This window comes from Carcharhinus amblyrhynchos, chromosome 30 (genome assembly GCF_965287045.1).
Source record: "Carcharhinus amblyrhynchos chromosome 30, sCarAmb.v2.hapA, whole genome shotgun sequence".
NCBI classification, from domain to species: Eukaryota; Metazoa; Chordata; class Chondrichthyes; order Carcharhiniformes; family Carcharhinidae; genus Carcharhinus; species Carcharhinus amblyrhynchos.
Genome location: NC_137353.1, coordinates 21,152,388 through 21,175,436, shown reverse-complemented (window position 1 = coordinate 21,175,436; position 23,049 = coordinate 21,152,388). Strand labels below are relative to the sequence as shown.

Here is a 23,049-nt window from a genome sequence, read left to right as displayed (position 1 = left end):
AGCTGTATGTGCCCATCAGTCAATAGCCTTATGTTTTTAAGTCTGTTGTCCGGTGCATCACCTATCACGTTATTTTGATGGAGAATGCGTTGTTAAGTAAATATTTACACATAAATCCACTTCAAGTAGAAGTGATCTTTTATTTTATGTCTGGACACCTGATATTTTGCCAAAATGTATTTTTTAATGTTTGCCGAAAGTGGACTTGAACCTTTCACTGGTGAAGGTGAAGCTTGTTTGTTGGTTGGAACAGATGAGCTTGAAATGATAGAAATGAGTGTACCCCAGAGAACCAACAGAGGTCATTCAAACCTCTCAGCTTATTCTACAGTGAGCCCACCTCTTGAGGTTTTTCTTAGGCATCTGTAGGATCTCCGATCCTATTGTGCAAACTCCAAAACTAAACCAGAAACCCTTTTTAGCCCAGCCCAAAAGTAAAAGAACTTGTATAGGCGGCATGGCAGCACAGTGGTTAGCACTGCTGCCTCACAGCACCAGAGATCCAGGTTTAATTCCCAGCTTGGTCACATTCTCCCCGTATCTGCATGGATTTCCTCCGAGTGCTCCCATTTCCTCCCTTGGTCTGAAAGACGTGCTGGTTGGGTGCATTGACCCGAACAGGTACCAGAGTGTGGCCACTAGGGAAATTTCACAGTAACTTCGTTGTAATGTTAATGTAAGCCTTATTTGTAACTAATAAATTAACTTTCCTTTTATTTTAATAGCACTTCTCACATCCTTATGATGTCCCAAAGTGCATCCCAGCCAGCAAGTACGTTTGAAATGTAAACACTGTTGTAATGTTCTAATGTAATACTCCAATCAGTGGAATCATTCAACAGAGCTGTTCAAATAATTCCCATGTGAGAAGCTACTTAGCCACTTATTTCTTGTGTTAAATGATCCCCTGGACCAGTATTGAAGTCTTTCCAATTTTCAAGTCCGTTTCTTCCTTTCAAGTATCAGGATTTAATTCTGTGGTTTCTGAACTTTCTAAGCGTGACTTCTTAACTAAATGCAAGTTTCGTAGTCATGTTACTGCTCCTGTTAAAAATCCTAGCCCAATATAGAGTTTACTAGTTATGTCTACTTGGCAGAACTCATCACAACTGAATTAAATGAAAGAAGACATTCAGGAACAGGAAAGAGATCTTTAGTCCCTTTGTCTTAAATTAGTCACAGAGCTGCTTGCTCTGAAAATGATGAAAGAGTATCTCTTTTCTTCTTCAGTATCCTATACTTTTATTTCATTGCCCTCCATGCGTTGTCCTTTCACTTTTTACAGAAATCATTTTTAATGACTATTTCTTTTTTCCAAAAAAATCTATTGAATAGGTTGTGATTCTACAGCAAAGCAGCAGTCCAGGGAAAGTATTCTATAAACTACTCGTAAATGGATGGAATGGGAATGAGGAAGACAAAATGCAACTATTTAATGAACTGGATCAGTTAACAGGAATGGGAGACCACAGGCTCCTTTCGCAGGATGTTGTATTACCTGAGCTAAATGATGAATTTGCACCAGTAAGTATTTTTATTATTACCCACACAAATAATTGAGTTTGTCTGTGTTACATTTGTAATCCTGATAAATTGTTGGAACGCACTGTGGAGACAATGGACAGGACAGACAGTTGAAAGCTTTGTTTATCTTTGGCGAGAATTTCCAGTCCCAGTGCGGGCAGCACTGGAATATCCTGCCTAATATCGCTGACCCAAATCAAAAATTGATGATGCAATGTGGAAGTACTGAGCCAGCTTTTACTGCCAGGTAAAATTGATGAGGATTAAGGTTCCCGAACGATTGGGTAACTGAACTGTAGCCAGGATTGCCAGCAGTGGTTGGAACTATTGCTGGAACTTCTGCCAGTTGACAGATACGATGTTTTGCAATTTTAATGAATCCATTTCAATGGCTGATTACTGATCTCTCAGACTTACACTACATGTCATAAGGAGAGTGACAGCAATTTCTGGTCCAAAGAAGTAGAATGAACAGATTGCTTTTCACAAATTGGCTGCTTCCCAGACACCGCTTATTTGTGATGCTGTCAGTCCATTCCATCACAGCGTTATCACAAAACAGGCAGCTGAACATTTAAATGCAGCTTGAGGACTGGGGTATTGGGTGGTGCGTTTCAAATATGGGAGGAACATGCTGCTGCTGCTGCTGCTGCTGCTGGGGTGGTGCATTTACTGGTCATAGTTAGACCAGTGTCAGAAATGAAGATGGAGGTAAAATAGAAGTGAGCAGGAAGATCCACTTTAGCAAAATCTGTCAGTTTTAAAGTTGATCTGACCACTGTCTGCAGGAGACAGTGAAAGACAGTAATAAACTGAAAGAAGCTATAGTTATCCTTAACATAGAAACTAGGAGCAGGAGTAGGGGCCCTTCAAGCCTGTTCCACCATTCAATATGATCATGGCTGATCCTCAATCTCAATGCCATGTTCCTGCTTTCTCCCCATACCCCTTGATGCCATCAAATCTAAAAAAAAATCTCTTTGGTGAACCCTTCATTAAGGATCCAGTGGATTTTAAAATGATGAGATTTCGGATAATAAACAGATGCAGCATAACAAAATGTATAGAATATGCATGGAGTTTATAGAACTAGGTCCAAATGGGTTAGAGGAATTGCTTCAACTCACCTTTTGAAAGTGCAGTCACATAAACATTCACTAGATTTTATAACACCCCAAGTTTGGGCTATCAGTGGCATTTAATAAAGAACAGGAACCCTTTCCTCCCAGGTTATCAGCTGCAGTGTCCAGGAAATTGATTGATTGTTCATTCAGGAGACTTCCAGGCAACTATAACGTAGCAAGCACCGTCCTTGGAGAGATGCTCAATTCTCCGAATCCTTCAGGAAAATGTGATGATGCGACTTTCATCATATCACTACATAACAGATCATTTATATAAACAGATGATGTTTGCATTAAGCTCAACAGAGAATAGATAAGCAGCTGTCCTTAGCTTTGTTTCTCCTCATTTTCAGGTACATTATACAGGTCCTTCACTGTTTCCCAATGTTGGACTGTAAGATTTAAAATTGTGCAACAAGAATGTTAGATGCAAGAAACTACTGGATAACTTTGAAATTTTAATGTTTGCTATCCTATAAATAGAAACCAGTCAAAAGAAGTAAAAGTCCTCAAAATTGTTCTTAAATGAATACAGTGTTCCACCAAATATATTATAAATTCAGTGTAAGTTCAGGTTTATCCTGCTATATACTTTCTAAAGATTTTTTATCTCATTTAACCACTACCACCCTTATGATACAGGTTTTAAGACTAGTAAAAGGTACAACAGCAAACACCGTCTAAACATATATGAGTATATTGTTCTGTTTGAAAATCTGAATAACGGTAAATTTACATGTGAGGTTCAGCTCAAGACATTTTTGTTTCAATTTGATTCATCAGTAAATGGCATTCATTTAGCACACTGTCTACACTAATTCATCTACTGGAGTTTACATGTTCAGCTCTGATAAAGCTCCAAACATAAGCTACTGTTGTATCATCAGCATGACCTTTACGTGCGTGTGCATCCAGAAATTGTAGTTTTAATGCATGCTGCAAATTTGTTGTATAAAATTTGAACCCAATGTTCTCTCTGCAGATGTTCCTCCTTCGCTGGCTGCATGCCATGACAGATTATGCATCTCAAGTCTGGGAATCAGGGTTCTCTCAGAACTGGTATGTATCTGGAGTCAGTGCCAGTCATCAATAACGTCGCTTGTTTTACACACTGATGCCTAGAGACACAAGTTGTCAGAAATTAAGTAGATGATAGGGAGCTGTGCGAAAGTTATTGTAGAGATAAAATCCAAACTCTAGAAATCTAAATGCTGACAGTGCACAGCAAATCTTTTAGAGCCTTTATTACCTCTGGAATTTACTATTCCGACACAGTCCTGGCTGGTCTCCCACATTCTTCCCTTTATAAACTTGGATGTTATCAAAAATTCTGTTTCCTGTATCTTAAATTGCACCAAATTCTGTAAATTTTTCACCCCTATGATCACTGATTTGCATTGGCTCCCAGTCTGGTAACACTTGATGTTAAAATTCTTACCCTTATTTCACAGCCCTCTGACACCTCATCCCTCTGGCTTCATGACCTCCTTGAGCACCCCTGATGTTGATTGCTTTACAGTTAATGGATGTACCTTTAGCTGTCAGGGCCCCCAAGTTCTGGAATTTCCTCCCTAAACTCCTCTATCTTTCTCTCTTCCCTTAAGACTCTCCTCAAAATGCTCTTTGAGCAAGTTCTTGGTCCTCCACCTTAAGATTTCTTTACATATTTCAGTGTCAAATTTTGTTTCATAACTCTCCTGTGAAGTAGCTTGGTGCTTTTAATACATTAATGATGCTGTGTAAATATAGGTTGTTGCTAATCAGAGTCTGAAAGGAACTTTTTCAACCAAAGGGTTGTGAATCTGAAATTCCCTGCCCAGTGAAGCAGTAGTGGCTACCTCATTGAATATTTTTAAAGCAAGGATAGATAAAGTTTTGAACAGTAAAGGAATTGGGGGTTATGGTGAGCAGGTGGGTAAGTGGAGCTGAGTCCACAAGAAGGTCAGCCATGATCTTATTGAATGGTGGAGCCAGCTTGAGGGGCCAGGTGGCTGCCTCCTGCGCCTAGTTGCTTTGTTCTTATGAAAGAGGAGACTGGTTGTGAGCAATCTGTTAATGCTCACTGTTGAGGTTTAAACGTGAATAATTGCAAGTCAGGCACCCAGAGCCTGCAGACTCGATCATAGCCAAGAGTCAAAATCTTCAAAAGGAGCACAGCTGATTTTCCCAAAGCCATCTTAACAACCTGTGACCCTGTATCTCACCTAGTCACTCCATTGTATCCTTAATGGAAGTTGACATAACTTGTGGATCTTCTTGAGAAGCAACCTGATTCCCAGTCGTTTATCATTCATTCCTATATTTGTTCTCTTCAGCTTTAAAATATAAGCTTAATCTAACCTCCATTTCCTAATCAACCGCTTCCATTACATTCTTTTCAAATTCACTGTCCAGTCTTAATCAGTCTTAACTGAACGATAGCACAGTGGTTAGCACTGCTGCCTCACAGCGCCAAGGACCCGCATTTGATTCCTGGCTTGCGCTACTGTCTGTGCAGAGTCTGCATGTTCTTCCTGTGTCTACGTGAGTTTCCTCCAGGTGGTCCGGTTTCCTCCCACAATTCGAAAGATCTGCTGGTTAGGTGCTTTGGGCATGCTAAATTCTCTCTGTGTATCTGAACAGGTGCCAGAGTGCAGTGAAGAGGGGAGTTTCACAGTAACTTCATTGCAGTGTTAATGTAAGCCTTAGTTGTGGCTAATAAACAAATTTTAAAAACAAGTAAGTGGCTTCATTTTAAAGGAGGAAAATGAGTTTAAAGTGCTGCAGTATACTTTGCAGAAACAGTATTTTTGTCAACATGTTTAATGTTGTTTTTGCTATTTAATGCTGAGAGTAGTACTGCTGGGGTTGCTTCATATTGGAGTTGCCCTGTTATTCTTGGCTGGCATTAACTGCTGCTTGGCTCCTGTTCCCTGCAAATTCTATGCTGGGATTTCCCTGCTGGGATCAGTGCTGTTGTCCGGTGCTGAAATTGCCCTGATGTTGTGTAATGAAGTTGTGCTGCTATTATCAAATGTAATGGTTTAAGTTTGGTGTTTCTTTGGCTTGTTAAAAAAAAATTGCTTCCTCTTGCTGAGAACATTCACTGCTGTCACACCCAGACGACCTGGTTCATTATGAGCTGAATGTTGTGCATTTAGATTCTCGTAACTGTCCTTTATTGCTCGGTGATTATGTTAAAATTCCTGTGCATTAGCCAGTCAGTGCATTCCCACTGTTAATACATGTTTCTTGTTTTATTAACCAGCAAATGATTGATCTTTGCTCACTTTTTTCTGTCTCAGGAGGGAAATGATGCCTTTGATTTCTCTGCTTTTCTCAGTGGTTTTCATTCTGTTTGGAGCATTCATTATTCAAGCCTTTGGGTAAGAAACATGAAATTTTACATCCTAAATTTACAAATAAAACAGTTGCATTAGAATTTGAAAAATAAAATAGTAGTTTTGTGCTCTGAGGAAGAGTTTCTGCCCAAATTATGAACCTGTCTTTTCTCTTTGTGATATTGATGGACCTGCTGTGTGTTTTTTTTTGGAATGGGAGAACCTCATGCAAAAGTAGATGTAAAGTGTGTGGTGGATTAACATCCAAGTGGGTGGTGTGGTGATACAGTGATTAGCACTGCTGTATCATAGCGCTGGGGACCCAGGTTGGATCTGGCCCTGGGTGCTTGTGTGGAGTTTGCACGTTTTCTCTGTGCCTGCGTGGGTTTCCTCCCACACTCCAAAGATTGCCCCTTAGTGTCAGGGGGACTAGCAAGGTAAATACGTAGCATTATGGGCATAGGGCCTGGGTGGGATTATTGTCGGTACAGACTCGAGGAACCAAATGGCCTCCTTCTGCATTGTAAGGATTCTATCATTCTTTGATAGCTGGTGATAAGAGACCTGATCTGTTCATATCTGTTCTCTGTGTTCGGTGTAATGAGGGAGTAGAGCTCAGGACAGGGAGGAATTGGGCAGAGCAGATGCCTGGAAGAAGCACAGCACAGTGGTGGGAGTTGCAGGGATTGGTGAAAAGCAGAGAAGCAACAGGAATGTGATTCTGCTTTTGGAGAAAGGTGAGACTGGGGGAAATTTGGGGGCCTTGTTTATGGCGTTACATTTTTGAAGGAGCCCACAAGTCAGCTGCAGAGTTGGGCTGGAGTGGAGGGTTTTCAGAATCAGGGTAAGCTGGGAGGCTACTCAATGTAGATCCCTCACTCCCCAAGCAGTCAAGGGAGATTTTATTTATCAATATGCTATGTCTGACTCCAGGTTGGCAACAACTGACACACATTGGTGCCCTGCAGCTTTCTATTGTGTAGAGGTCTGATTTCCCAATTTGGCCTTGTTCTCGTAACTAATTGGCTGCTTTTTCACCCCTAAACCAGGAAAGCAGCTGCTGCCTTCCTCTTCTGCCTAGTTATTGTCAGTGCAGACTCCCTGGGCTGAAGAGCCTTTTCTGCACTGTATGACTGACTTGGCTGATAAGTCCAGTGTGTGGTCAGCAAATGTAGCCACTTGCAGAGCAGGTGATGCTCGAATGGCTTGGTCTAGTTTTAGGTAGCAGTGTCAGTGCTAAGACTCCTGAGGTCCCTAGCTATGATGGCGGTGTGACATTCCAGTCTGTCGTTGGGATTGTCCTTGTGAGTCCTAATGTTCCAGGTCCCTAACTTCATTTTAATGAGAGGAAGATACCTACTGTAAAAAAAAAATTAAATATAGGATATCTTCCTTACCACAGAACCAGTTTTCTTCCCTCTTGACTTCTATTTGTATTTTTGTGCATGACACTTCAAAATTTGTCCCCCCACACCCATAGAAAGCAAGGGTCAAAATTCTGTGAGAATCATAGTAGACAAAGCCTTTACAAAGGTAACCGTCGGCTTTTGATGAGGTGCAGGGAACTATCTTATGATACACAGTTGGTTCTACTTTGCATTCCTCAACGGCGCCAAACAGAGTCAAAGAAGGGCTGAATTTCACACAAGAAAACTTCTGACCAAAATTTGATGCACCAGACTAATGCATAGCGAGAAAAGAATTTGAGCTGCCTGGTGCCTCCAGAAGGATCCTTCCTGCATCTGGACCACCCGTTCTGTTCTACCGTCTTGTTTTTTCTTCTTGGGCAGTCTCTTGGGATTGAGGATGATTTATTTCCACTTCAGTTCGACAGGTTCTGAGATGGGATTAGCGCATCTTTAGTGGTAGTTAGTGTTGATACAGACTCTATGGGCTGAAGAACTTTTTCTGTGTTTTATGATTGACTCAGCTGATAAGTCAAATGTGTGGTCAGTTAACACAGCATTTGCAGAGCAAGTGATACTTGAATGGTTGGGTCTAATTTTAGGTAGCACTGTTAGTGCCAAGGCTCCTGAGATCTCTAGCTATGATGGCAGTGTGGCACTCCAGTCTATCATTGGGATTGTCCATGTGAGTCCCAATGTCCTAGGTCCCTAACTTCATTTTGATAAGTGGAAGATACCTACCTGTGATTTTTTTTAAAATTAAACATGGGATATGTTGTTTAGTCAAGAAGTTCCAAAACACCCAATTAGAGAGATGCTTTAACTGATACTGCAGATATTAGTGTGTGAATCCTATAACAATATCGAGCTGTAGGAGCTGGTAAGCAAATATGAAAAGCTGTCTTTCCTCACAGGTAACAAAAGCAAGAGCCCTCAGCTGAGGATTCCAAGACGTGAGATCTCAAGGACCTAGGCTGTTAAAGTTCATTGATCCAAGAGCACTGGTTTCATATGCAGGCTTGTAGGATGTCTCTGTCCTCATGGTACTTTTGGTATAATCAGAGGAGTCCAAAAATTGTGTCTGCAGTACAATGGGAGGCAAGACATGAAGTGAGGAAGACCCTGATGAGGAGGGCAGACCAGGAAACCAATGTAGCCACCAACTGATATTAGGAATAGGGTACGGGAGTTGTGGTCATTTGTGTAATGGTAACTGTTGGTGCTTCCATAGGGAAAAAAAAGTCTAAAGTGGCCTAGATTGCTGAGAAACTGCAGTTTCAATGTCATTGATGGGATTGCCTATCAAGTATGCATTACAGAATCTCACTAATATGCCATGCCAACCTCCAGAGTCAACTATTCCTATACTCCTAGCTGGCTGTTGTATTCTATCCCAATAACCTTGAGCTCAACCAAAGCACAAATGCCTGTATCCTAACATGGAGCTAGTCTTGTTCACCAGTTACCCTGTGGTCGCTCACCTACATTGCCTCTTTGTCCAACAACGCCTTGATTTTAAAATTCTTACTCTCCTGTTCAACTTCCAACATCATCTTGCCCCTGCCTGAACTCGGTAGTGTTATCACTGTCTGTGTTCTGAACTTGGAGATATTTGTGCTGTCTAGGAGCTCTGTCATCTGCCCAACGGTGCTGCAGAGAGCTTGAATTACTTGTGATGTTAGTGTCTCTTTAAGAAAGGTTTTTTTTTAAACATTATTTCTGCAGCTCACAGCTTTAGTGGTTTCTTAGCTCACAGCCTCAGCGATTGTTGCCCACTTGAGAAGAACTGTCCTTCAATTGCTTCTTTAGTGGCTTAAATAGTGTTGTTTGTATTTACTCTGGGATTAGTTTTATGATCCTGCATTGTTAGGAGAAAAGATCATATGTTTCAAACAGTACTTTTTCTTTCCAGTGAGTTCTGAAGCTTCAGTTTAGTATTGTTTAGTATTAACAAGACCAGCAAGCAAGAAAGAAACTGAAGTCTGTGCCTTGGTTCTTGATGTTCTATTTGGAAATGTTGCTGATAATCTTAAGGCAATGTTTTGCCTTCCAGAAGGAAATTGCAGGCTTCAAAAAGACTCAATCCCAGTCAAGTGAGACTTCAATCTCTGCTGTGTTAAGCCTGTGAACAGGGTTTTGCCCATGAAAAGTTTTGGTTTGTTGGAACAGCTTTAATATTCAGTTATAGATTAATAAATTATTGTGGTTTTCTTTCCTTTTTCTGTTTGTAATTGATAAAAGGTATTGCTAATTTTCTTTTTATACATGTTAACTATATTCTTAAATAAACTTTGTTTGATAAAAGCTCTCTAGGTTGTTGAATCACACCTGAAGTGAAACATATTATGCTCATCCTAGCCAAATTCAAGATGCAAAACTTATGGTTCAGGTGGTCTTCATAAAACACTTTGAAGTTTTTAACCTGACTCATAACAACTGGGGCCTCTAGTGGGATTAACAGCTGTATTTCCTGTTTGGAATTATTGAACTGAAGACAGTGAGTGGTGAGCATATTAGTGTTTTCTTTTCAGGTGTTGAATTCAAGTTTAAGTAGGCATACTGTATTGTGCCTTGTGTAATAATATTGGCTCTGTCAGAGGCAAAGAAGTTTCTGGGGGTGGAAGAGGTCATGCAAGGGAGTTTATAAAAGGTGACTAAAACAAAGCTTTTGGAATTGGCAAAAACATTGCAGTTGACATTGCCTGACAGTGTACGGAAGAGAGAGAGAGATAATTGTGGCGATAGCTGAACATTTAAAATAGCCAGAAACTCAATCAGGATCATTGGAAATGGTGACAATTCAAATACAAATGAAACAGCTTGAACATGAAAAAGAATTGGAACAGTTTGAACTGCAACAAGAAAAAGAAGTGTAACTGCTTGAATTACGGACCAGGGAAAAAGAGAGGATACCCCTGGCAGAACAAAAAGCCAAAGGGAGGTGATCGCAGCAGAGGAAGTAAGAGAAAGGGAGGAACAAAAAGCACAAGAAATGAGACTGCTTGAATTGCAGACAAGGGAAGTGATAGCCCTAAAAGAAAAGAGAGAATTTGAACTTCAGAAACTGGCAATAAAAAGTGAACATCAGTTAAAATTGGCGGAGGTAAAGGGAAAAGTGCAGGTTGAGAGTAAGTGATGAGGACAGCAAGAAAGAGCAAGACCTTTGTATTCAAAGGCTTGGTGGGGATCTATTTATATATGTCCAAGCTTTGTCAAGATTTGATGAGAAGGATGTAGAAGCCTTTTGCATTTCATTTCATCTTAGGTGCATATGAACTAGTGTCTGAAGCCTACAGACAAAGGTTTAGAAATCTAAGGAAAGAAAGTGGTCAAACGTACATAGAATTTGAAAGGATCAAACAGTAATTTTGATTGGTGGATAAGGGCTTTGAAAATAGACCAGGCATATGAAGCTCTTAGAGAATGATGATTTTGGAGGCATTTAAAAATTCACTTCCTCGTGTAGTGAGAAGTCACGTGGAAGAGCAGAGGGTTAAAACTGCAAGGTTAACAGCAGAAATGGCAGATGATTATGAATTAGTTCATAAATCAAAGTTTGGCTTCTGACATCAGTTTCAGTCAATGAGGGACAGGAACTGGGGAAAAGAGAAATACTGAGGTGATAAAAGTAAAGGAGATCTTGTGGAGGATAAGAAAGAAGTGTACCTCAGGTTAAAAAGGAAGTACACCAGGGTGGAACAGAAATGAAAAGCCTCACTGTAATAAATTAGGTCATGTAAAGTTGCACTGTCAGTGACTTAAGAAAAGCACGGGGAAGACTGACATAGTAGAACAGGACAAGCCAGTGAGATTTGTTAAAGTGGTAAAGAAAAGCCCAATTGAAGCAAAAGAGGTACAAAAGAATGTACTGCCTAGTCAGGAGTTGATCAATAAGAAGGTGCCAGATCTCCTTAAAGAATTTACTTATGTGTACCAGGAGGAGCAGGTAAAGAAGTCAAAATTTTAAGAGATACAGGAGCAAGTCAATCTTTGATGGTAAGAGATGAGGAGTTATATAGTTTGGAAGGAGTATTGCCAGAAAAGGTGGTTATTATTGGAATTTAGGGTGAGAAGAATAGTGTTCCATTATACAAGGTTAGGTTGGAGAGTCCAGTGAAGAGTGTGAAATGGTAGTAGGAGTAATAGAGAAATTGTCTTGTCCAGGAGTACAGTTGATTTTGGGTAATGATATAGCTGGATCACAGATGGGAATGATGCCTACTGCGATTGAAAAACCAGTGGTGAATCAAACAACTGAGTTGTTGAAGGACTCGTATCCTGAGATTTTCCTGATTGTGTAGTAGAAAGGTCACAATGTCACAGGTTAAGACAGTTCAATTATCAGAAACAATTTTTGATCAGATGATTGGAAGAGAACAAGAACAGGTAGAGGATAAGGTGGATATTTTTAGTTCGGGAAAGTTGGCAGAGTTGCAACAGAAAGATATATGTCAGAAAGCATACTTGGAAGAGGAATCTGAGTGTATACTAGAGTGTTATTGCCTGAAAAATGATGTCTTAATGAGGAAATAGAGACCTTTACATATTCAGGTGGATGAAAAGTGGGCAGAAGTTCATCAAGTGGTATTGCTGGGTAGGGTATAGAAAGGAGATGTCACGAGTAGCACATAAGGGAACAGTAAGAAGTCATTTAGGAATAAGGAAAACTCAAGCTAAAATACAAAGATTTTTATTGGCCGGGACTGCATACAGATGTAGTTAGATTTTGTTGGTCATGTCACACATGTCAAGTAATCGGGAAACCTCAGGCAGTGATAAAACCAGCACCCTTAATAGTCCAGCATTTGAGGAACCTTATACCAGGGTCTTAATTGATTGTGTAGGGCCCCTCCCTAAAACAAAAAGTGGGAATCAGTATCTTTTGACTATAACGAGGTGTCCAGAGGCCATTCCATTATGCAACGTTACAGCTAAAAGGATTGTGGAGGAGTTGCTTAAATTTTTTACTAGATATGGACTATCTAGAGAAATACATTCAGATCAAGGGTCAAATTTTACATCAGTATTACTCAAGAAGGTTATGGGTAGCTTGGGAATAAAACAATTTAAATCAACTGTGTACCATCCAGAATTGCAGGGAGCATTAGAGTGGTAGCATCAAACTTTAAAGACAATGCTGAGGGCTTATTGTGAAGAATATTTAGAGGAAATGGGATAAAGGAATTCCACTTGTATTCCTTACAATTGAAGATGCACCTAACGAGTCAACCAAACTCAGTCCATTTGAATTGATTTTTGGTCATGAGGTAAGGAGACCACTTAAATTATTTAAGGAGAAATTAGTGCATGAGCGTTCTGAGATGACATTATTAGACTATGTGTCAAATTTTGGAGAAAGGTTAAATCAAGCAGGTGAATTGGCCAGACAACATTTAAAAGTTGCACAGCATGTGATTAAGTAGGAAGCAGGTAAGAAATCAAAAGTTTGTAGTTTTGCTAGTGGGGATAAAGTTTTAGTACAGCTAAAGCAAGGCTTAGGGGCCTTACCAAATTGAAAGGAAATTGAGTGAGCTGAATTATTTGATAAGAACGCCAGGAAAACTCAGTGTGTCGTGTGAATATGCTTAAAGGGTATTTTGATTGGGAAGGAGAGCAGAAGAGGGAGGTTTTAGTGGTTATATGTCAGAGTGAAGAATCTAATCCAGATGACTCTGAATTTGACATTCCTCAAATTAAATTGGATAACGAGGACATTATTAAAAATTGCGATAAATTACTGAGTTTCCTTCCGGAGGAAAATCAAAGTGACCTGAAAGAATTATTAACATCACATGGACAAATACGTGGTGATAAGTTGAGAAGTACTAAGACAATTGGGCATGAGATGGTTGTAAAAGGTGCTGTTCCAATTAAACATCCTGGGAACCATACCCTTTTCAAGTTGGCACAGGTTCAGATGGAAAAGCTAATGCTTACTCAGTCTGAGATGCAGCAGCCAAAAGTCTCGATCGATCATATAAAACTGGTAGAGAGGAGAAGGAGAACAAGTTAATGGACAATGATGTAGACTAAGAAAGTGAATAGGTGTAGAGATAGACACAAGTCAAGTTGACTGTTTTGAGACATGTTCCTGAGTTGTTCAAATTGTCTGAACATAAATTGCAGGACTATCAAAAACAGCTCATCATCTATGCAAAGAAAGGTGTGGATGAATCAATAATCACATGATCTCAAGGACAGTGAGGAGTGGAAGTATCATACAATTGTGGATCAAAGGAAAAGACAATAACGTGAGATCAGACTATTTGCTAAAATTGCACCATCATGTAAAATGAACTGCTGGCATAATGATTCTGTACAGTGTGCAGAGATGTGAATGCCCAGTGAAACAGCACTGTAAACGTCTAGTGTTCGAGTGAAGTATGGTGGTGTTCGCAGCAGTGTAACTGCCACAATGATCTGTGGAATCATGGTCAAAATGGGTTTCAACTTTTTTTTTTGTTCAACTCCCATCACAAACCCCTGACCCATTCCACTGATTCTAAGCTACTCCTCCAGCTACAGTCTTGTGTTGAAGCAGATTGTCACAAACTAGGTGCTGTATTTGATTCTGAGCTTAATTTTCATCTCCATACCTTCTCTATCACACAAACTGCCTAAGTCACCTGTTCCCAACACCCCCTCACCCCCCACATTTTTAAGCATCCACATCCAAGACCAGGTCACCACCAGAGATAACTAACTCTATAATTTAAATGCTCCCCAGGTCAACCTCATTCCACACCAAGTGCTGCTTATCTATCAACCCTGTCCTTGGATACAGAACCCCCAATCCCTCCCATTTAGAAATTCAACTCTCCATGGTCATTGAGTTCTTAGCCTCTAGTTCAACACACTTAGCGGTCTGTCTGTAAAATGGGCTTGAGGGACCAGCTAGTCCTTTCCTGCCCATGTTCGTGTAGTCTCCTGAATCAAGCCTTCTGTGCATCCAGTCTTCCATTGATTAGACCTTCAGCTGTCTAGGTTCCACATTGTCAAATTCCCTTTGCGAACTTTTTTCCCTCCTCCTTCTTCTCCAAGACTCTTTTAAAACCCAGTTAATTGACCAAAATCTTGGGATGCCTCTTGATATCTCCTCCATTGACTTAACACCCATTAATGACTGACCAGACCTTTTAAAATTCCTTGGGACATTTTGTACTTTAAAGGTGCTCTAAAAATCAAGCTGTTGTTTTAAAATTCTTCAGGTCTAATGTGTTGCTGTCTCATGAATATGTTTTTTGAGCCAAGCTGATGAAAATGTAACATGTTCAGTGTGTGTGTGACATATTGAAGTTTGACAAGAGACCTTGATGCAGGATATGTTATTTAGACACATTAGTTGATTTCCTGTGCTGTTGCACATGGGGAGTTGAGACCAAATAGCAAAATGTTAATGCAGTCTGGGAGATAGAGAAATGCACTCCTATTATGGCGAGGAATGGTTCCTACAAATCCATTTAATTTATTTTCAAAATTTCAGGGAACCAAATGACCTGGAGAGCAGATCTGAGTCTGAGAAAGAACAAGAACCAGCAGCAGATAAAATTCAGGAAACATCAAAGAAGCAACAAATCAACACCACCAGGAGTTCAAGGTACAGCTGTCTGAACAGTTAAACTCTACAATTCACCTTCATGTGTTTCTGGTGCTCGACAGACTGGAGGGGCTGATTGTGGACAAGTCCCCAGGACTGGATGGAATGCATCCGAGGGTTCTGAAAGAAATGGCGGAGGTGATAGTGGATGCCTTGGTGGTTATTTTCCAGACGTCGCTGGATTCCGGGGAAGTGCCGGATGATTGGAAAACGGCTAATGTTACGCCGTTGTTTAAGAAGGGTGCCAGGCAAAAGGCGGGGAATTATAGGCCGGTTAGTTTAACGTCTGTGGTAGGTAAAATGTTAGAATCTGTCATTAAGGAGGAAATTGCGAGGCATCTTGAAGGGAATTGCTTGATAGAGCAGACGCAGCACGGTTTCATTAAAGGGAAGTCGTGTCTGACAAATTTACTGGAGTTCTATGAGGATGTGTCTAGGGCGGTGGATAGAGGAAAGCCAGTGGATGTGGTCTTTCTAGATTTTCAGAAGGTGTTTGACAAAGTACCTCACAAGAGGTTATTGCAGAAGGTCGAGGGACATGGAGTTGGGGGTAGGGTGTTAGCGTGGATAGAGGATTGGTTGTCAAATAGGAGGCAGAGAGTGGGGGTCAACGGGTGCTATTCGGATTGGCGGATGGTGACCAGTGGAGTGCCCCAGGGGTCGGTGCTGGGGCCTCAGCTTTTTACCATTTATATAGATGATCTAGAGGAGGGAACCGAGTGTAGGGTGTCGAAATTTGCTGATGACACCAAGATTGGGGGAACGGCAAATTGTGCGGAGGGTGTGGAGAGTCTGCAGAAGGATCTAGATAGGCTGGGCGAATGGGCCAGGAAATGGCAAATGGAATTTAATGTTGGCAAGTGTGAGGTGGTCCACTTTGATAGGAAGAATGGTAGGAAGGACTATTACTTACGGGGCGAAAAACTGCAGCAGGCGACGGTGCAGAGGGACCTCGGGGTCCTTGTGCATGAGTCGCAAAAACCCAGCTTGCAGGTGCAGCAGGTGGTCAGGAAGGCGAATGGGATGCTGGCCTTCATAGCAAGGGGGATTGAATATAAAAGTAGGGAGGTCTTGCTGCAGCTGTATAGGGCATTGGTGAGGCCGCAGCTGGAGTACTGTGTGCAGTTTTGGGCGCCGCACCTGTGCAAAGATATTTTGGCCTTGGAGGGAGTGCAGAGGAGGTTTACTAGGCTGATACCGGAGTTGAGGGGGTTGAGCTATGAGGAGAGGCTGAATAAACTGGGCTTGTACTCGTTAGAGTTTAGAAGAATGAGGGGAGATCTCATTGAGACGTATAAGATGATGAATGGGATGGATAGGATAGAGGTGGAGAGACTCTTCCCGCTCAAAAAAGACAGTAGGACTAGGGGGCACAGCCTCAAGATAAAAGGGGGGCGGTTTAGAACGGAGTTGAGGAGGAACTTCTTCACTCAAAGGGTGGTGAATCTCTGGAATTCTCTGCCCGTTGAAGTGGTGGAGGCTGCCTCGCTAAATATTTTTAAGACGCGGGTTGATGGGTTTTTGATAAGAGAGGGGATTAAGGGTTATGGGGAGAAAGCGGGAAAGTGGAACTGAGCAGCGACAGATCAGCCATGATCTTATTGAATGGCGGGGCAGGCTCGAAGGGCTAGATGGCCTACTCCTGCTCCTATTTCTTATGTTTGTCTCTGATATACGGTACTTGGAATATTGGCCACATTATATCCTACTTGTCACATTCAATCATATGCATTCAATATTGTCTCCTAAGTTGCATCCTATACAGCCACACACTTAGACGCTGTGGCCATTTCAAAGCTGAGATATGTATGCACGAGAAAAGAGTCACATTGATATACATTGGGTGGGATTTTCTGCAGCATTGGCCTCCTCCTTCTCCTCCTCCTTCACCACCACCACCCCCCCACTCCTCAATTGGGGTGGTTTGCAGAGGTAGCCCAACATTGAATGGCAGCGAGTCAAAGGGGTTTCCCATTATATTCCCCTCCCCCCAGTGAAACCCACTGGTGGACCATCAGCAGGTCCAGAAGATGCAACTGGCATGAACAGCCAGAAAATTCTGGCAAATGTGTTATTTATTGGTCCATGCTGCAAGATTTTAAGGATCAGATGTGAACAGGTTTGGGCACAACACCCACCATAGTTGATTAACCTGTTGACACTCCTCTTCTACATTTACATATTAAGAAAATGGGGCGGGTGGAAACTAAATGGGTGAATTTATGTAGCGTGGATGTGAAGAGCACACATGCAACTCTTTGTGAATTCATTCATTCACTTTTTGTCCCTCTCTAATTGCCTGGGCCACTGCAGCAAGTGGCAGATTTATATCTTCAGAAACTTCTTTCTTAGTGTTGGAAGGTCTGCTGGATAAATGGACCACATTTGTAACAACATTGAATCATCTAGACAGTGACACTCCAATTGTAAACACTGTGCTGTGAAGTGCAGTGAGGATGCTATTTTTAACCCCTTGTGTCCTTCAGTCCATGAAATGGAATTCGCGTGAAACCTGAAACATCAGTATTCTTCAAATATAGACTGGCAAAGGTTCTGATATTTTGAATGCATCTTGGCAAGTATCAGCTCCATTCCAATCTGACCTGCTATGTTTTAGGGGCCCTGTGCCAAAGCATGGTGTGTTTCACTGTGAATCTGCCCCGAACTGCAGCCTGTCTGGTGGAATTGTTTCCTTATTTCTGTTAGGGATGGAGTCCCAGAATATCAGAAGTCCTTCATGGCATTTGTTTCTTGAAACCTACTGACAGGCAGAGGTTACTTAAGTTGGTATGTGAAGGTAATATCAGACCTGATGACTGACCAATTAGTTAATGAACCCTTTCTTTAGTAGGTCACCAGAACAGAATTATGTGGAAGTAACTGAACTGACTTATATCAACTATATCAGCAATCTTGTGCGGCTAATGCCTGGAAACATCAACGTGCTGGTTGTGGTTACTGATGCTACAAAGAATGCTTTAATTCAGAAGTTTGCACACGAGGTCTATTCTGTTACCTGGTGAGTGCAGTATGGGCTTTGGGATGAGGAAGTTACTTGGAAACTCTGCTGGTGCATTACTGAGCAATGCATGTCTAAACATCTCTGGTTCAGTCCTTAGCCTAAATATGTGCTGGTTAGGTGCATTGGCCGAACTAAATTCTCCCTCAGTGTACCCGAGCAGGCACTGGAGTGTGGCGACTGGAGGATTTTCACATTAACTTCATTGCAGTGTTAATGTAAGCCTACTTGTGATACTAATAAACAAATAAAATAACCTATATTGTATTGTATTGACAGATAGTGGTAAAACTTAATTTAAAAAAATAATGACAATACCAAAGGTACGTAATCTGACATTCCATAGAGAGCATCTCTGGATTCTCATCGAGAACCTTGAATGTTAGTTTTTTCTCAAGATTCAAAAACATCAAGATTCTGCAAAAAAATTATTAACTATATAGTTGTAATTATTTAGTTTACCACAGTTAGTGATTGGAAAGACTGTTGAAAGAATTTAATGTGTTTGGCTATAGATTTATGACAACAGAAAATGATGGAAATGTACAGCAGACCTGTCAGGATCACAAGATTAATTTTGTAAGGGCTAGATGAAATACTAACCTGGTTCTCCTCTTTATAAGTGCAATCAGATGTTTAACAATTTCTAGTATCCTTATTTTGGAGGCTAATTATATTTTGTTGGTGAAAAAAACACTTTTCAAACTCTGAATATTTTATTTTTTTGCACCAGGAACAAATCGCTACACTTCTCCTTTTTAAACTTATCGAAACATCACAGGTGGTTGGCAGATTTATTAGAGTTTGCCCAGGATCCTGCCCGAATTTCCAGTGTACAGGATGAAAGTTTCCATAACCAGAACTACATTGGCTATGTGTTGGCGTTAAATGGACACCGGAAGTACTTCTGCCTGTTCAAACCTGAACTCTGCAACGGGGCTGAGAGCAGCAGCACACGGAATGGCTTGGAATCAATCCAGAGCGGGAATGGACCAGACGAAGGAGCCACTGCAACAGAAACAAACAGCCCGCATCAAGCTCCACGCGGCTCCAATTCATCTGTGAAACGGACCAAGCAACTGCTCAACAAACTCAATCTATGGATGGACAGGCTACTTGAAGGAATTCTGCAACGATATTATGTACCCTGTTGGCCTGAGCTTCATTGATATCCTGTAGTTCTGGTAGAAATTTATGCACCTGAGCTACACTTTGGATAGAGTGGGAATATACAGCTGTATTTTATTTTTCCAGAATATTTTCTCAATCTCGTTGTTTAGATCTGTGATGCAAAGAGTCATGTGAAGTGAAGCTAAAGGGACCAGGTGAATCAACAGGTTAAAAAGCCGTATTCGCACAAACCTTCTGTTGCCTGGATAGAAAGAGATAAGCCTCTTTTTTTTTTTAATTTGCACAATAAATGAGAGAGCTGGTGAGCGAGTGAAATTTTAAACCAGATGGGTTACAGGTAATGATATGAAGGAGTCGGAGTCATTGTTTTCACTAAAACTTGCATAATACTTGAATTACTGTACTGTACCTCAGTTTAGTTGCTCTGACCCTTGTCTTCCTCCATTCTGAGAATCCGTCGTTGACTTATGCATGGCCTATTTTGACACAATATTTTGGGGAAAAGGAAGAAAAACAGATCTCAGTCCTCCCAAAAACATTGTTGGGAAGAGAGAGAATGTAAAGCTCACCTTTAATCGAGTGCAGGTATCGGACTTCCCTGAATTCGAGTGTAATGAGTTAATTATTTTGAACCTTTACTTTGCTGCCTGATGCACTTCTCAGCCTTGTTCTCGCTTCGATTTTTCTCTGTCCTAAAAATGACAACTTTTGCTGAGGTACTAGAATAGAAAGCCATCACCCAAATGTGGGGGTCTCGGCAGCATGTCAGCAACTTTTTTTAGTTTTCGTTGGGATACCTTGCCCGATGTCCAGAGACACATTACATGCACTTCCTAGAAGCAGTGACTGCATAGTGATCAGGATTGTGATCCTGGCAGAATTCTTATCCTCCCCATTCTTCAGCATTACAACCATTTGTAAACCTATTCTCCCCCCTCCCCACTGCCCATGCTGATATTTCGTAATAAAACAGAGCAGCGATTGAACTGTGGGATCTGTATGCCCTAGTGCAACACTAGTCACTTCCTTCCAAGTATAGAGAAGCATATTGCAACCTAAACTTACAAATTAATTGTTTTATTTTTTGTAATCCCAATTGCAGGAGACTGGGTTAACAAGTTGCAGAAGAGTTTCTGCAAAGCAGGGTTCAGATACACAGTTAGTGTCAATTAGATTAGATGAGGTGCTAGCAGATTCAAAATTATACATGTTAACCAGTGAACTGAAATAATGTATGCTGCACCTTTCTGAAACCACACTTTGCTGCATTTGGTTGCTGTATACCAGTATCTGATACAACTAATATAAACTGTATTTAATGTATTTATTAAATGTTTTAAGTTTAGATTTATTTATAGCTGGCTTGCTGCCTGTATATTCTGTGACAGCAAGAGAGCAGAATTTGAAATAAAGGCAAAAATTACTGAAAACTTCATGGCATGTTGATAAGCATCTAATAGGAAAGAGCAGGTAAGAGACAGCCTAAAAGATAACTTCTAAAAATTGGTCCGCTCACCTTCCTTTATTGGTTACTAAGATCCCATTGGTCAAGAAGTGAGCCCATTTCTGGTTAAGTCCACCACTGGGCAAGAACAAAAATATGCTTTGGCCACCCCTAAAGTAGGCCCTTTGCCTATCATCTATTTGACGTCACCTCTCCTAAGAATGGCTTGCCCTGAGGCAGCCCATAACAGCACCAGCTCCAGTTGGGGAAACCAAGTCAAGGAATTAGATGTTGAGGCTCAACAAAGAAGGTGAGTAACTTGCCTGAACTGAGCAGTCCCTGGAGCACACCTCCCATTCCACAACCCCACATTCCCTGGAAAAATATCCTGTACCCCTGTGCGTCCAGAAATGGGTGTGCCCTCTATTTCCAGAACTATCTGTTCTTTCTCCCAGAGATGAACTGACTATATTTCTCACGTTTTAGGTTTTTTCAAACTTCTATGGTTTTCAGTTTTCTTGAATCGAGAGTTTCCCTGATTTTCACCCATCCGCTGTGTAGCTGCTGCTATTATCTGGAATTTTTAAATTATCTTACACACTTGCAACGTCTATCTTTAAAAATGTGATTTCCCACAATGGGAGTAACTTTATGAAATCACAGCCCTGAAGTTGGGCTTCATCCACGATAAGGCCGCAATGGTGTTTTGTTTTTTGGTTTTTAATGGATGGGGAATTGTGTAGAGTGCGTGCTGGAATTATGTATTATATATTTGAAAGATGAGACTAATTCCCTGAGTGTGATTTTGTAATATCACCTCTGATGCCGGTGAAATAGCACTGACCAAGATTCATCACAATTCAAAGAACTTGCCGCTTAGCATAGTTGCAATTTTCCTTTTCAAATTTTCTTCCCTCCCATTTTTGTTAGGGTTGGGTTCTGGTACTGTTTCCCTCCCCGCCATACCTTCTGGCCATTCCTTGTGCAAGACCAGACCGATCCTGCCCTCGCCCAATGTGTTTCCGAATCGTGATCACTTAATAGTGATTAAGAATGAGAACTCTGGTTATCTTCTTTCTCCTTCCCCACTCCTTGCACCTTGAATCAATTGTTGCAACCCTCCTTCTGCCCTACCTGAGATCAGCTAACTCGGCACAGAGCAAGGGAAGTGATGTCTGGTGTGGCATTTAGTACTATACCCAGGTGGCACTTTTACCCATTCAGTCGACAAGCCTGTACAAAATGAATTTACAAAAGAATTTATTAGTTTTGCAACGTGCCAATAAACAGAGATTTATTGTATGCATTGCTGAATGTTTCCAATACTAGATGTCACTTTAAATATGTAAACTCTAGGCATTTTTAAAATAGAATAAAATTTATATTCATTCACATGTTGAGTTGCATTCAACATTAGCTTAAAACCAAAAGTTGCCCAGCTGATGCCCTTACAACTCTTACATTATTCAGTCAGAGGTTTTATTGTGCTGTAATTAAAATTGCGCACTTTGTGTCCACGTTGAGATTTGTGTTTGTGATACACCGGGAGAAATTTGATAACAGTTCCCAAGTTGATTATAAATTAATAATGAATGGGTACTGAGTAAACAAACTCTTCTTCCATGGTCAGATGAACACCTAAAGTGTCTGTGGTCCATGTGTTCCAGCTAGGTCCAGATTTACATTATGGACCTAATTACAAGATAGGTTCACAGTAGCCAATGCAGCAGTCAGGATGAGTGAGTGTATTTTGCAGGAGTCCTGTCCATCATAAACCCACATGCTGCAGTGAGTGAGGATCCAATCTACAGAACCATCCAACTATCTTTAGGTCATTACCTCAAATGCTTTAACCACATGCTTATTCTTTGGAATATTCCACAATTTCAGGTCCAAATTCAGTTGTATCTAATTTATTTCCATTTATCTTTCCTCTAAGGTACTGATTTTTGTTGCAGTTGAATGAAGCAGGAATTCACCTTCCTAAAACAAAGGCAGTGAGTAAAGCTGTGGCCTTTATATAGCTAATATCTAAGTGCAGGCTACTGACACTTGGTTTTGCACCAGGTGATGCATTTGCTAACTTGAACTGGAGGAGTTTATTAACAAGGTGAGTGCAGGTTTTTAATAAATGACTTGTTCACAGATCACTGCCACTTGAAAAGGTTATTGTTTTCAGTGTCACTCTTCAACCTATCCCAGAAAAAAATTCCAGTTTCTACTTTCCTGTCTTAAATCATTGCCATTTATTAGTATGTTATGAAAATCCGAAGTTGCATTAAAAAGGAAATTCAATGTAGATTCCAAAATATATCTCAGATCAGCATCACACATCAGCTGCAGTTTAATATAGTGCTTAAGTTGGGAGTTTTCAAACAGAAATAAAAAGGCAATGGCATTATAATCAGGAAACTTTGTACCTACAGTACAATTGAGTTGCAACTGAGGCTTTTTCATGTGAAGTGCCGCACATTACAGTTGCTT

General features: G+C 40.8%; 1 protein-coding gene across 4 annotated transcripts in view; it reads left to right on the top strand.

Annotated features, from left to right (window-relative positions):
* Window positions 1-22,943, top strand: part of dnajc16 (DnaJ (Hsp40) homolog, subfamily C, member 16) — a 43,079-nt gene extending 20,136 nt beyond the window's left edge. For 2 of the 4 annotated variants that reach the window (XM_080214891.1, XM_080214889.1), the window contains 6 exons: window positions 1,336-1,524; window positions 3,631-3,707; window positions 5,933-6,013; window positions 14,858-14,971; window positions 17,820-17,990; window positions 18,724-22,943. In XM_080214891.1, coding sequence (XP_080071017.1) covers window positions 1,336-1,524; window positions 3,631-3,707; window positions 5,933-6,013; window positions 14,858-14,971; window positions 17,820-17,990; window positions 18,724-19,159 — 1,068 coding nt within the window. In that variant the 3' untranslated portion in view covers window positions 19,160-22,943. The remainder of the gene's footprint in view (window positions 1-1,335; window positions 1,525-3,630; window positions 3,708-5,932; window positions 6,014-14,857; window positions 14,972-17,819; window positions 17,991-18,723) is intronic. The other 2 variants (XM_080214890.1, XM_080214892.1) reach the window with 1 other exon arrangement.
* Window positions 22,944-23,049: the final 106 nt, after the last annotated feature.